General features: G+C 45.9%; 1 protein-coding gene across 5 annotated transcripts in view; it reads right to left on the reverse strand.

Annotated features, from left to right (window-relative positions):
* Nucleotides 1–16,076, reverse strand: part of KNDC1 (kinase non-catalytic C-lobe domain containing 1) — a 137,584-nt gene that overhangs the window by 16,785 nt on the left and 104,723 nt on the right. For all 5 annotated transcript variants that reach the window (XM_038411317.2, XM_043518885.1, XM_043518886.1 and 2 more), the window contains exons 18-20: nt 1,530–1,623; nt 1,321–1,418; nt 808–1,016 (exon numbers count right to left, since the gene is read on the reverse strand). In XM_038411317.2, coding sequence (XP_038267245.1) covers nt 808–1,016; nt 1,321–1,418; nt 1,530–1,623 — 401 coding nt within the window. The remainder of the gene's footprint in view (nt 1–807; nt 1,017–1,320; nt 1,419–1,529; nt 1,624–16,076) is intronic.

Raw genomic sequence — 16,076 nt, forward strand, 5'->3', positions numbered from 1 at the left:
AAAAGCACTTCAACAAAAGGAGATCTGCATTATTATCCTCATTTTACAGATGGGGAAAAGGAGTCCTAAACAAGTTATTGATAGAACTGGGAACGAAACCCAGGTTTCTCAATTCCCAATCCAGTGCCATATCCACTAGACTATGATGCCTCTGATAGTTTTCAGGGGCCAAGACATGAGTTTGCATACCATCACGACAGTTCATCTGTTCAAACACTACAGTGGTTAAAGTGGCACAGTTATTCTGCTGTAGCATAGACGCTTCTTACATCAGTGGAGGGGGTATTTCGGCCACTGTAATTAATCCACCTCTGCAAGATGTAGCAGCTATTCAATCTAGCTGCATCTACAGTGGGGGTTAGGTTGACCTAACTCCGGCATACAGGATGCAAAATTTTTCACAGCCCTGAGTCATGTAGCTTGGTTGATCTAATTTTTAGGTGCATACTAGGCCTCAGACCCAAATCTAGCGCCTAGTTCAAGAACCTGGGCAGAGTGCCAGGGCGGGAATCATGTTGCCCCCATCTAATCACCCAAGGCTGGTTTAATATGGTGGGGAGGGGCTGGATCAGGTCTCAGGCCTACAGCAAGCCCCATTATTATCTGGCTTCCTTTTTTGCCATTTGGATGCTGATGACAGCAATTAAATACTATTTCTGCATACCGTTAACACAAGCAAAGGAGTAGTTATATAATGCTGACAAACATCATTTATGGAAGCTAGATTTGTATGAATTCTGTATTTTTAAACTGAATTGTTATGTTTTTTCTGCCCTGTAAATTAGGAACTTCTAGAATACAGCATACCTGGAGTATAGATATGCTATTAACCCAAGTGGTGTCCCAGCTTGTAGAATCCTTGACCTGTTTTGATTATTATATTGGTGCTTCTTCATATTATAGAAAATGAGCAATGACTCATCCAAAGGGCTGATGTCCAACATGTCAGTTCTTGTAATGTTAACTACTGAAGGAAGTGCACATGATTCCACTCCCCACTGCTCTGCATACATGATCTGTGTGAAGAAGAGTCAAAGCAATGCAAAAGGAAATAATTGAAAAATGATTAAAATGAAAAATTGGAGGAAATTAAGTCATTTCAACTTAAAGCCACAATCACATTTAAAATCATTCTTTTTGATAAGACTAGTCAACAGTTACTTGAATTTCAGTCAATCATTCTTCGAAGTTCTTTATAAAATTATGACATTTGTTTAAAACTTTTTAAATTTCATATACTGATTTGGGCATCCAGTTGCACTATTATAGCTACCTCTATAAAAAACAAATAAAAATAAAGTGAATTCAAAGCTTACTTGCCTGTATATACTTCTTCACCAATTCAAGAAATTGCACCTTGGATTTCATTTCTTGTAGCTGTCCCCTCAATTTGGGCAACATACTTTTAACCTCAGAACCTTAAGATGTAAAATACATTTAGCACAAAAGCACATTTTGATGCAGTTGTGATACTCTCATAAAATGACTTAAGGCAAATCCCTTTATTAGCATATCAGTTGTAATTTTACCTTTGTTTCTTCTCTCTTTCTGCAACAGCTTCTGGTAGAATTTTATAGTTTTCCTATAATTTTTTGTCTCAATCATTAGTATTTGTTCAAGTTCCTATCAAAAAAGGAAACATTCTGATTTGAATGTTAAATTATACTACTGGGCAGTTCTGATAAGCAGTTTGATTATATTAAATAAAAAGGTTGGTTCACATAACACAAAAGCGAGAACATCCAACAGATAGGAACAGGAAATTCACCAAGAAAAACAGTAATGCATATCTTTGCTAGAAGAGAATGTTACACCAAGCCTCTTTTGTACTTTTGTACAAAGAGGGCTGATGTAAAATTAAAACTCAATATTCATAAACAACAAAGACCACTGCTTATCATGCTGACCAATACTGTCTCATTATTTACTTGCACTCTCTGGTCTGTCTGTATCCATTTGTTGTTCTTGCCACATACTTAGATTGTAAGCTTTTTGGAGCAGGGACTGTTTTATTGTTTTAAACAGCACTCTGTTTTGTACTGGGGTCTTAGTCCCTGACTAGGGCTCTTGGGCCCTAAAGCAATACAAATAGTAAATAAAATAATGATAATAATAATAACAACAACAAGAATAACAAGAACAACAAGAAGAAGAAGAAGAATTAGATGGCTGCATTCAGCCTTAGAATATGTAGAAATAATGCTCATTAAAAATCAGTGGAAGATGAATCCATTTATGGCAGGTGTAAGTTTTCTTCAAGTTGTTTAGAAAATTTTTAAAACAAAGATATAATTCCATCTATTAACATGTATACATCATGTAAATTCTTTAAAATAGTGGACTTACGTAATACTACTGAAAAGTCCCCAGGTGTTTTTGATCTGACACTAAAATTCAATTTGTGGTTCATTTAAAATCAGTATATAAGATTTTACAGTGGTCAGATGCTGCACCCCAGTGGTATTTACAGAGAGGTGTGCACGGTTTCTACTTCTGCACATTTTTTTGTCTAATGATTTGTGTTGTTGCATTCTTCCTCATGTACAAACAATGAACATACTATCCTTTAAATTAATTTCTTTCGCACTGGTATATTGTGAACACCCATAGTCTACCACAATTCCGTGAAGGTCAATGGAACAAGATATATAGCTCAACCTGAGCAAAACTATCCAAATGCTGTAATGCTAGATCAGGGGTGGGCAAGCTACGTCCCGGAGGCCGCATCCGGCCCTTCAGATGTTTTAATCTGGCCCTCAAGCTCCTGCTGGGGAGTGGGGTCTGGGGCTTGCCCGCTTTGTGTGTGCTGTGGCTCCGGGAAGCAGCAGCATGTCCCCCTTCTAGCTTCTACGTGGAGGGGCAGTCAGGGCACTCCCTATGTCACCCCCACAGCTCCCATTGTCTAGCAACTGTGACAAATGGGAGCTGCAGGGGCGGCGCCTGCGGACAGGGCAGTGTCTCTGCGTAGGAGCTGGAGGTGGGACATACCGCTGCTTCCAGGAGCTGCTTGAGGTAAGCACCACCTGGAGCCTATACCCCTGACCCCCTCCCGTGCCCCAACCCCCTGCCTCCACCCTTATTCCTGTCCCGCCCTCCAAACCCCTTGGTCTCAGCCTGGAGCCCCTTCCTGCACTCCAGAGCCTGCACCCCCCAGCCGGAGACAACACCCCAACCACCTGCCCCAGCCTGGAGCCCTCTTCTGCACCCTGGACTCCTCAGTTCTGGTCCCAACCCAAAAAAGAGCCCACACCCCCAGCTGGAGCCCTCACCCCCTCCTGCACCCCAACCCCCAAATTTGTGAGCATTCATGGCCCACCATACAATTTCCACACCCAGATGTGGCCCTCAGGCCAAAAGTTTGCCCACCCCCATGCTAGATATATTTATGATCTTCATTTCTATGGGCAAGTGGTTAATTTCACCATGGCTTTTTTTCCTATACATTTTATGCAAAACGTGCCCAGTAATTAGGAACATGGGCCAGACCTTTAAAGCCAGAGTAATTGGCTACACAGTGATTCCTTCTTGAGCAGGGTAGCTGTCTCTAAGACACTCACCACTCCAACTTCCACCCTGCCCTATGTAATGATCATGTCAGAGAGAAGGGAACATAATTCAATCACTGCTGTGCTCCAGCTATTCCCTTGCTGGTATAATAGCTCTTTTTGGATGATTACCAGCTGTCATAAAGAACCCGTAAGGCTCCTCCAAGTTAAGCCAAATGGTAGCAGGATTGGGCAAAGTGCAAAAGTGGCACCACCCACAGGCTCTGCACCACACCTCAGCTTTGCCAACCAAGAAGTAGGTATTTGCATGCTTTTTGTTTTAAATTTGTAAACTGCTCAGATAACACCCAATCCAATCCCAGTTAAGTAAATGGAAAGACACTCACTGACTTCACCATAATACAGGCCTGGATCCAAACCCTTCTGAAGTCAGTGGAAATCTTTCCTTGTGATTCACTGGGCTTTGGATCAGGCCCAAATTACAGCAACGGTATTAAGAGTCCTAGACTGATAAAGACTGAACAGAGACATTAAAGGGGGCTCCTGGAAAAACACCACATTCACCTATAATACCAGTAGGACTATCTCAGATTACTAATTAAACATGATAGCTTTGAATTCTCCTAAGAAGTGACGTGAAAGAGCACAATTGAAAGTAGCACTTTTAAAAGTAAACTCTCTCTCTCTGATAAAATGGGGAATAGGAAATACTATAACTTGTTTGACCTAAAATAATTAAGACACTGTGGGTTTTTCTTTGAGATACTACCTTACATTTCAAAAATGGTATAAATTAGAGGAAATGCTATGGTAAGTACATAAATTAATTTAAATATTGAATAAAAACAACATATAGGTAAGATACAGCATTTCTAAGAATACAATAACTTGTATTCTTCTTGGGTGAAAAAAATCAAAACTATAGTTTAATTCAACAAAAGCGCCAGATAGACAAAATAATATGGTCCTTACTTTAATCTTACTAGTCCTTCTTGAAGCAAGAGACCCCTTTAAGCTATTATTTTTCATATTTCTGATAATGACACTAAGTTGCAAGTGCACTAATCCTGCTGTTCTTGAGATGATGCATTTGAATTTAAGCACATAATTCAGAAGCCATTCAAAATCAGAAGCAAAAAGGTTTTGAAGCCAAGATGTGCCCCAGAGGACTGCACTATTAACCACTTGACCTCCCCTAATAGGGCATTATATGCTTCAGGAAGAGAATGTTACTTTGACTTAGAAGGATCAAACTACTGAAACTGTACTTGTATTGTCAGGGCATAGCTACAAGGATATCCAAAATTCTTCATGCTACCAGGGGACACTAGCAAGCACTTTAGAATAAGATGATGAAGAAAACGAGAGATACATTTTCCATACTGTCTAGAACAGTCTTGTAAATGGAAAAAAAGGTGTTATTTAATTTTTATACTTCCAAGTATAAATATGTTCATGTTTCTTCAAAAAAAAAAAATTGACTCTTTTGCAATCCTACTATCTTTCATTGTGTGCAATGATCCTTTTCTAGTATTTGAAAAGAACTTCAAAGCAGTAGGAGGAAAAGTAGTGGAATCAGGGGCTTTATTAGCCACTATTTAAAATACATACAGGTTAACTGAAATCCCTGAAGAGTTATATAGATTTTGTTGGGCTTTGTACTCTGGAAATTAAAAAAAAAATTATCTGCTATTAAGGCCAGGTCTACACTGTAAACTTGCATTGGTCTGAAAAATCCACATCCCTGAGTGACCAAGTTATACCGACGTACCCCCAGTGTAGACAGAGCTTTATTGATGGAAGGACTTTTCCCATAGACATAGCTACTGCCTCTCACAGAGGTGGATTAACTACGGTGACAGGAGAAGCTCTTCAGATTCTTAACATTTACTTTTGTTAGAATATGATGAGTGCAGCATTTTTTATTTACAATTATTTGTTGCATGCTATTTGTGTGAAAGATGCTTAACCTGGCTATATTCTATTGACCATTACTTGGATCATGAAGGGAATCTAATTTCGTGGTGCATACATATATTCAAATACCTCCTCCTCAGGTGAAGCCTGACCTCCAACCTTACCCACGATAAAAATGAAGGCAAATGGGACAACAGTATCTAAGAAGAAGGGAGGTTTCATCCCGAGATGAATTACAGACCAAGAGGGAAGACTGAATGGGTGGCCTGGCCCATTAAGGTGACTGTTTGAAAAAGTGGTCTGTCAAGAATGCTTATGGGAAAGTCTTATAGAATTTTATAAAGATTAAACCAACAGAGTTCAATAGAGTCCAATCTCACCTATAGAAAAGTGACCATTTCCTATTAAATACCACAGGATTTTTCCATAAGATAGTCATATATCACAGTTATGGGCCATATAAGAAATTAAAAATGTGGCATGACACTTCAAAAATATGTTATATATGCTGTGGTTATAGAGTATACTACCCCAAAGCAGCATGGTACAGCTAAACAAGTCACAGAATAAGAAAAGTACAAGAATATTAAAGTTAGAGCACATTTTTACATTTAATGATCAAAACGGGAACAGTACAAGTGCAATTAGTAGACTAGAGAAAAGTAATTCATAGCAGAAAGAAAAACAGTAATTACTATCTGATACATAAAATTAAAACTTCCAAACCAAAGAGAATCACAAAAGGAGATCTGCTGAGACTTTCATTAGGAAATAAGGATGTTAAAGCATGAAATGTGCCACAGTTTTTCAAAGTGGCAGCTTTTGCACTTGGGTCCAAAGATAATCATTGGTGACCCAGTTATATGAAGTAGAAAGCATTTTAAATGGGACAAGTTCACTGAAAGCATTAGACAGAACTCCCATGAGCAGAGCAAGCAGGATCAGCAAACACATCATTCACAGCTAATATATCAAACAAGTGATTGGTAAATAGATTCACTTTTAATGGGAAAGATTTACTAGAAGTTGAGTTTGAGCAAAAAATCCTACCACTAAGGGGTATGTTTTTGACAGGTGTACAAAGGTTTAGCTCATTAGCATTAATAGGAGACACATAACTAAATCACTGTGCACTTAGCTGAAGATTTATAACTACATATTCATCAGATTCAGAGTGATGGACAAATGGGAAAATAAGTCTCTAGCTAATTTATGAATTTGAAAATTACCTGAGTAAATAAAAAAAATGCAAGTGCCTAAGTGAAAGGAAGTTGATGACCAGTACACAATCATTGTCAGAAAAAGAAAAATTCACTTTTGATGATTGGAAACTATTGGATAATTTAAGAAGACTTCTGATCTTTAACAAAAATACAAGGATAAATAGCAATCAGTTCAAATGAAGCAGATGAACAACAGATAATGACACTGCCACTATTTTAGCTGACACTAACATTTTATCCAGTTGGGTCTAGCATACAAGTAAAAATTGAGATAAAGAACCTGTTCAGTTCTTGCATGGAGAAACCATGTTTACACCTATTTTTCATCAGGACCTTTTTAGAACAGCCATACTGGGACAAACTAATGGTCCAACTAGCCCAATATCCTGTCTTCCAACAGTGGCCAGTGCCAGAAGCTTCAAAGAAAATGAACAGAACAGGGCACTTACCAAGTGACCCAGCCCATTCTCCAGTCCCAGTCCCTGGCAGTCAGAGGCTAGGGATACCAGGATCATGGGGGTTGAGTCCCTGACCATCTTGGCTAGTAGCCATTGATGGGCCTGTCCTCCATGAATTTATCTAATTCTTTTTTGAACCTGGTTATGCTTTTGGCCTTCAAAAGATCCCCAGGCAACGAGTTCCACAGGTTGACTGTGCAGTGTGTGAAGAAATACTTCCTTATGTTTATTTTAAACCTGCTGCCTATTAATTACATTGGGTAACCCTTGATTCTTGTGGTATTTGAAGGGGTAAATAACATTTCCTTATTCACTTTATCTACATCATTCATGATTTTATAGACCTCTATCATATCCCCCTTTAGCAGTCTCTTTTACAAGTTGAACAGTCCCAATTCTTTTAATCTCTCCTCACATGGAAGCTGTTTCAGACCCCTAAACATTTTTGTTGTCCTTTTCTGTACCTTTTCTAATTTTAATGAATCTTTTTTGAGAGCGGGGCAACCAAAACTGCATTCACTATTTAAGGGGTGGGCATACCACAGATTTATAAAGTGGTATTATGATATTTTGTCTTATCTAGCCTTTTCCTAATGGTTCATAACATTAACTTTTTTGACCGCTGTTGCACCTTCAGAAGATGTTTTCAGAGAACTATCCATGATGATTCCAAGATCTCTTTCTTGAGCAGTAACAGCTAATTCATACCCCATTATTTTGTAAGTATAGCTGGGAAAAGAGAGTTACCTTTTCAGTAACTGGTGTTCTTCGAGATGTGTTGCTCATGTCTATTACACAATAGGTGTGCATGCTCGCCATGTGCACTGGTGATGGAAGTTTTTTCTCTAGCAGTACCCGTAGGGGGGGAGTGCCCCCTGTGATCCCTGGAGTGGCTCCTCCCTGGCACGGTATAAGAGAAGCTGCTTGCTCCCCACATCCTCAGTTCCTTCTTGCCAGAAAACTCTGACAGAGAGGAAGGAGGGCGGGATGTAGAATAGACATGAGCAACACATCTCGAAGAACACCAGTTACGGAAAAGATAACTGTCTTTTCTTCTTCGAGTGATTGCTCATGTGTATTCCACAATAGGTGATTCCAAGCTATATCTGTTGGAGGTGGGTAGGAGTTCACAAGTTCCCAGGACGGAGGACAGCCCTGCTGAACCCGGCTTCATCCCTGGTTTGGGGGAAGATCTCACAGTGCGAGGTGAATGTGTGAACCAAAGACCATGTGGCAGCCCTACAATTGTCTTGGATAGGAACGTGGGCCACGTAAGCAGCCGACGAAGCCTGCACCCAAGTCGAATGTGTCCTCGCAATGGGTGGCGGGGGGACACCTGCCAGCTCATAGCAGGAGCGGATGCACAAAGTGATCCAATTGGAAAGCCGCTGAGTGGAGATCGGCTGGCTCCTTGAGTGCTCAGCTGAGGTGATGAACAGTTGCGAGGACTTTCTGAACGGCTTGGTTAGCTCGAGGTAGAAAGCCAGAGCCTGCTGCACATTGAGCATGTGGAGACGGCGCTCCTCACTAGATGCATGAGGCTTGGGGCAGAGGACCGGTAGAAAAATGTCCTGACCCCTGAAGTAGTTGGAGACCACCTTTGGGAGGAACGTGGGGTGTCGGCGGAGCTGGATCTTGTCCTTATGAAAGACCGTGTACGATGGCTCGGAGGTCAGGGCCCTGAGGTCCGAGACTTGCCTGGCTAATGTGATTGCAACTAGGAAAGTCACCTTCCACGAGACGCGAGACCAGGAGCACATGGCCAGTGGTTCAAATGGGGGCCCCATGAGACGAGCCAATACCAGGTTTAGGTCCTGCTGTGGGACCGGGGGTCTAGAATACGGAAAAAGATGGTCCAAACCCTTAAGGAACTGGCCAGTCATAGCATGGGAAAATACCGTGTGCCCTTGCACCGGTGGATGGAAGGCCGATATGGCTACCAGGTGCGCCTTGACTGACAAGGGCGCCAGGCCCTGGGTCCTCAGGTGGAGGAGGTAATCAAGGATAAGCTGGATCGGGATGGCCGTCAAGGAAACACCCTGGTCCACCACCCACCTAGAGAATCAGGACCACTTCACCAAATAAGCGCGGTTACTGGAGGGCCGTCTACTTTTGAGGAGGACGCGCTGAACCCGTTCTGAGAACATCCTTTCCTCTCTGCCTAACCACTGAGCAGCCATGCCGTGAGGTGAAGCGCCGCTAGGTTAGGATGGAGAAGGCGGCCCTGCTCCTGAGAGAGCAGGTCCGGGAGGAGTGGCAATGGCCATGGTGGAGCTTCCTCCAGGCCCATGAGGGTCCTGTACCGAGGCTGCCTGGGCCACGGTGGGGCAATCAGGAGGACCCTGGCCCTGTCCGTCTTTATCTTCTCCAGGACCCTGCTGATTAGAGGGAATGGGGGAAAGGTGTAGAGAAGCTGGCCTGACCAGGACAGGAGAAAGGCGCTGGAGATAGCGCCCCTCCCCAGACCCCTCTGGAGCAGAACTGGGGGCATCACCGGTTCTGCCGAGTTGTGAATAGGTTCACCTGAGGAGTTCCCCACCTTTGGAAGAGCCGGTGGACCACTTCTGGGTGGAGGGACAACTCATGTTGCGAGGAAAAGTCCCTGCTCAAGCGATCTGCCCTCTCGTTCCGGGTGCCCAGTAGGTGGAAGGGTTTTAGGTGGATGTTGTGGGCTATACAGAAGTCCCACAGCCTGAGGGCTTCTGGGAGGGCAGAGGATGGGGCCCTGCCTTGCCTGTTGATATAGAACATCGAGGCCGTGTTATCCGTGAGGACCCTGACTACCTTGCCCTCCAGGTGTGAGCGGAAGGCCAGACATGCCAGCCGCACCGCCCTGAGCTCCTTGACGTTTATATGTAGGGTCAGATCTTGAGCTGACCACAGACCTTGGGTCTGAAAGTTCCCCACATGGGCTCCCCAACCTAGGTCCGACACATCAGACACCAACTCCAATGTCCCTGTCCCTTGGAGCATGTGGTTTGGGGCAGACCACCACCATAGGGAGGTGATCACAGAGACCGGCACAGTGAAGACCCTGTTCATCCTGTCCGTGGCCTGGGGGAACTTTGAGGCCAACCAGAGCTGGAGGGACCTCATCCTGAGTCTGGCGTGACAGACCATGTACATGTATGCTAACATTTGACCAAAGAGTTGCAGGCAAACCCTGTCTGTTGTCACCGGGAACATTGTGACCAAGTTGATGAGACCTTTCGGGCTTTCAGGCCCCTCGAATATGTGGATGTGGAAGTACACGTCCTGTAGATCGAGGGCAGCATACCAGTCCCCGGGATCCAGGGAGGGGATGATGGAGGCCAGGGAGACCATGCAGAACTTGAGTTTCACCATGTACTGGTTCAGACCTTGCAGGTCCAGGATGGGCCTGAGCCCCACTTTGGCCTTCGGGATAAGGAAATAACGGGAGTAATACCCCTTGCCCATGAAATCCTTGGGCACCGCCTCTATCGGTCCTAGTCCTAGGAGCCACCCCACCTCCTGCTTGAGCAGAGCTTTGTGGGAGGGGTCCCCCAAGAGGGACGGGGGTGGTTGGGCAGGAAGGAAGTAAACTGGAGGTGTAACCCCGGGAGATGGTGTTGAGGACCCATCGGTCCGAGGTTAGCCACGACTATTCCGGGAGGAAAGCACACAACCGGTTGGAGAAGGGTAGCTTAATTGGGGGTGTATCCCTGGTGAGGTGCCCCCAAGCATCCCGTCAAAAATGCCTTTTCCCTGCCTGCTTGCCATTGGGTGGACCCAGGCTGGGGGGGCAGGCCAAGACTGCCTCTGAGGGTGTCTCATAGTCCCGCTGCTTCTTATGGGCAGCCTCATACTTCGGGAAGGCGGCCTGGGTGGGAGTCTGCTGTAGTTTGAACTTAGGGTTTGCCGGAGCTGGGACATAGAGGCCCAGAGTCTGGAGGGTCGTGTGGGAGACTCATGCATGTAGCCTTGTATCAGTTTCCTCTGTAAACAGAGCCTTCCCGCTGAACGTGAGATCCTGCATGGAAGACTGCACCTTGCTGGACAGCCCAGAGAGCAGGAGCCATGATGCCCATCTCATGGACACCACAAAAGCCATTGATCGTGTGGCCGTGTCTGCAGCATCTGAGGCTGCCTGCAGGAACACCCTAGCAGCCGCTGCTCCTTCCTCCACTAGTGCCCTGAATTCCTTCCTATAGCGCTCCTGGAGGGAGTCCTCAAACTTGGGCAGGGAGCCCCACAGATTGAATTTGTACCGGCCCATGAGAGCCTGATGGTTTGCCACTCGTAACTGGAAACTCAAAGACTAATAAATTTTCCTTCTGAAAGAGTCCAGTCTCTGAGAGTCTGTTCTTTGGGGTCGGGGCTGGCTGACCCTGCCATTCCCTGTGGTTGACCGACTCAACCAGCAGGGAGTTGGGCGCCGGGAGAGATACAGGTACTCATGCCCTTTAGTGGGTACAAACTACTTGCATTCTGCCTTTTTAGAGATGGGGACCAATGAGGCCGGTGTTTGCCACAGGGCATTTGAAATCTTAGCCACCGCTTCATAGAGAGGCAAGGCCACTCCACCAGGAGCCAATGGGGACAACATGTTAAACAGGGAATCTGAGGGCTCCTCCATCTCCTCTGCTTGGAGGTGGAGGCTTGCTACCACCCTCTTTAAGAGTTCTTGGTCGGCCCTAAGTCCTCCTGCGGGGTGGAGGGGGGCGGGGCCACAATCGCCTCCTCCGGGCGGGGCAAGGAGGCCCGTGCAGTGCTCTAGGTGTCGGCCAGCACTAGAGGGTCCATCACCTGGTTGGACTCCGGGCACGGTGCTGAGGACATACGTCCCACTGACTCCTTTCTCAGGGGTCTGGAACGGGAGGCAGACGGTGCTTCCGAAGCTCCGGCCACCGAGCGAGCTCCCACAGGGGGCTGCACCTGAGGCCACAGTGCCCACTGGTAACATTGGGCTGGCCATGATACTCTGTGTCACTGCACCTGCTGTGGCACCGGTGGGGCCGGCTGTTTGGGTTGGCTGGCCTGGCCCATCGAAGGATGGCTATGAATGGAGACCGTGCTGGCATAAGATCTGCTGCTGTCTCTGGACTGGGAGGAGCGGTGGTGCCGGAATCTATGACGGCCAAGGGATGGCAATCTCGACATGGAGGACCGGTACTGACGGTAACAGCTGCTCTACGAACGGCCTCGATGGGGGGACCTGCGACGGTGAGACGCCAGCGATCAATGATCATGCCATGACTGACTGTGGTACCCTCTCCGAGACGAGGACCATTGGTGACACCCGCCGTGGTCCTGTCGATATTCGCTCCTTGAGGACGAGTGGTGCCGAGAGTCCCAGCCAGCTGGAACGCAGCCAGACAGTCTGGTCGGCGTTGAGGGCAATCCACATGGACTCTGCCACGAGCGGTCGCTGGGCAGTGAATGGCGTCAGGAACATTCCCTTGACCGAGATCAGTACCGGGCTGAGGCAACTGTGGAGATCACAACGGTGGCTTGCCTCTGGAACGTGGGGCTGACATCGGCAGTGCTCTGGGCACCGGCAGGGACATAACATCCTGGGCCGCCTGGAGGGCTTCAGGCGTGAATGGCATCCAGACATCCAAAGAGGCCTGTTCCGAAGGGGCTGGGCTACTATGCTCAACGTGAGTCAGAGACCTGGGGCCCAGTGGGGATTGAAGACTGCCCGATATGGGCCTAGATTCTGTCCCAGACTTCCCATGGTGTCACTGCGAAGAGGGAGCCTTCCTGGCCCTCGTGGATGGGGCGTGGTGCCTACTGGTCGATGGCACTGGAGGGTCGCTGTGTACTGACGCCTCAGTGCTGGGTACCAGTTCGGAGCAGCGTGCCAGAGTCGGGGTCAGCGCCGACTCCATCAGGATGGCCCGGAGCCTAATGTCCCTTTCTCTTTTGGTCCGAGGCTTAAATGACTTGCAAATCTTGTACCTTTTGCTGATATGGGTTTCTCCCAAACAGCGCAAATAGTTTGTGTGCGGGTCACTTCTTGGCATAGAACGCCTACAAGAGCCACACGACTTAAACCCTGGGGCATGCCCTGGCCCGGGTTCACTGATTAACTAAACTACAGGTACTAACATTGAATGAATGAACAGTTCTGGGGACGAGCTACAGCAAAGCTGGAGCAGAGCAGTTCCGACGCAACTTCACTGGCGGCAAGAAGGAACTGAGGGTGGGGGGAGCACGCAGCTCCCCTTATACTGCACCAGGCAGGGCATGCTCCCCCCAACTACAGGTACTGCTAGGGGAAAAACTTCCGCACTGGTGCACGTGAAGAGCACGCACACCTATTGTGGAATACACACGAGCAATCATGAGAAGAAGACTATGTTTTCTAATGTGCATTACTTTGCATTTATCAACACTGAATTTCATCTGCCATTTTGTTGCCCGTTCATGCTGTTTTGTGAGATCCCGTTGTAGCACTTCAGTCAGCTTTGGACTTAGCTATCTTGAGTAATTCTGTATCATCTACTAATTTTACTACCTCATTCTTCATAACCTTTCCCAGATAATTTCTGAATATGTTGAATACCACTGGTTCAACTACAAAAACTTGGGGGACCCCGCTATTTGCTTCTCTCCCTTGTGAAAACTGACCATTTATTCCTATCCTTTGCTTCCTTTAACCAATTACTGATCCATGAGATAACCTTCCCTCATATACCATGATTCCTTACTTTGCTCAAGATCCACTGGCATGGGACCTTGTCAAAGGTTTTTTGAAAGTTCAAGTACACTATATTAACTGGATATAGTTATCCACATACTTATTGACTCCCCCAAAGAATTCTAATAGATTGGCCAGGTGTGATTTCCCTTCAGAAAAGCAATGTTGACTCTTCCCCCACTATATCATGTTCATTTATGTGTCTGATAATTCTGTTAGTTACTATAGTTTCAAGTAATGTGGTTAGCCTGTAATTGCCAGGATCACCTCTGGAGCCTTTAAAAAAAATGGCATTTCACTAGAGGCTGATTAAGTGATAAGTTACAGACCACAGTTAGTAGTTCTGCAATTTTATATTTCAGTTCCTTCAGAACTCTTAGGTGAATACCATTTGGTCCTGGTGACTTATTACTGTTTAATCTTTCAATTTGTTCAAAAATCTCCTCTATTGGCACCTCACTTTGGGACAGTTATTCAGATTTGTCTCCTGAAAAGAATGGGTCAGGTGGAGGAATCTTCCTCACATCTTCTGCAGAGAAGACCGATGCACAGACTTCATTTGCAGTGGTCTTGTCCTCCTTGAGTGCTCTTTAGCGTCTTGACATCCAGTGGCCCGACTCTTTGGCAGCAACTCATTTGTGTGTAAAATTTTTGCTACTAGTTTGAGTCTTTTGCTAGTTCCTCTTCAAATTCTTTTTTGGCCTGCCTACGTACACTTTTACACTTGACTTGCCCATGTTTATGCTCCTTTCTATTTTCCTCATAAGGATTTGACTTCTAGTTTTCAAAGTCTTTTTCCCCCTCTGTAACTCTTCTGACGGATGAAGTCAGCAGCAACAAGGACCAGATTCAATATCTAGGGGTTCCTCTGAACAGTACAAAACAGAGTCGGCTCAAGCTCCTACCCAGTAATCTGGGAAAATTTAAACCACCACCCCATGGCATCTCGAAGAGGCAATACTTCCCCACTTGCAAGCAATGAGTCTGTGTATAACAAAAGAAAACTTAATAAAAAGGAAAAAGGAACATGGCATTTATTTGGAAAAACACCACCACCATAATTCAAAAGCATATTACTATAGGCAAACACCCACCCGAGAGTATGTTGGGCAATGTCCTTTGCCTCAGTTTCTCACTTTGCAGTATGAATGTCCAATAAATATTCCTTCAACCTGCTATTGCATTTTCCCTCTACTGCACCCCACTTTCAGTTGCTGGACTTGGTCAGCAAAGGTCCAGAGTTCAGAGGTGAGTTCACCACCCTGTGGGGGGTGGGGGGAGAGAAGCAGGGGTTGGAAGGAAGGGAGTCATTGAGCTCTGCTGTCGCCTCTGCAACTGACTCACGGTCACCACTGTTCACTTTGGTGCCACTGCCTGGTGCTGCTACGCCTCCATTCACTCAGATGTCACATTCTGAGGTTCCACCACTCAAACCAGTTCTCAGTGATATCAGCTGGTAGTGGGCAGTCTCTTTCACTGCAGCACTGTCCCACATACAGCAGCTAGACCTGGTTATCAGTGATTTCAGCTCTAGTGATTATTTAGGAGAACAAAGACTCTCAATTGAGTCTAATCAGCTCTATCTTTAAACAATGGAGAAGGAGAGAGTCAAATGGCTTCTAGGGCGTTGGCTACACTTGCACGTTATACTGCAATAAAGCCTCCCAGAGAGCTCTGCCTTACTCTCCGTCCACACTGGCAAGGCACGTAGAGCGCTCTGACTCCCTGGCTCGAGTGCTCCTGGTACTCCACCTCCCCGAGAGGATTAACAGCTGTTGTGCATTGGCTGAGAGGCTCCAGCGTAAACGGGAAGTAACGTTATTACTCCCTATAATCCTTTTAACTGAAGCGTCCTCTCTTGTTTTGTTGTGAATTCCGGACGCAGAAGTGCCATTTCAAAGCTCCGTTTCAGGGGCTGCTTATCAAAAAAACCAAACACAGCTACTGTTTGCTTTGAATGAGTGAGAGGCAGGCAGGGAGGCTCTGTTTGGAGTGCTGGACAGCTAACGTTTGCTTGAAGAGAGAGATGGTGTGGGAGGGGGGTCGGGGTCCGTTTTGGTGTGCGGCTGCTTATCTCGTCTATAAGAAAAAAAGAAACAGCTGCCGTTTGCTTTCAGTGAGTGAGAGAGGGGCAGGGGTCTGTACTTACAAGACAGCATGCTGACACACTCTCAGCAAAAACCCAAACACCCACTCTCTCTCCCCCCACGCTCCCTGTCACACTCCACCCTCCCCCATTTGAAAAGCACGTTGCAGCCATTTGAATGCTGGGATAGCTGCCCATAATACACCGCTCCCAATGCAGCTG

Source organism: Dermochelys coriacea, chromosome 7, assembly GCF_009764565.3.
Source record: "Dermochelys coriacea isolate rDerCor1 chromosome 7, rDerCor1.pri.v4, whole genome shotgun sequence".
In the NCBI taxonomy this organism is placed as follows: Eukaryota; Metazoa; Chordata; order Testudines; family Dermochelyidae; genus Dermochelys; species Dermochelys coriacea.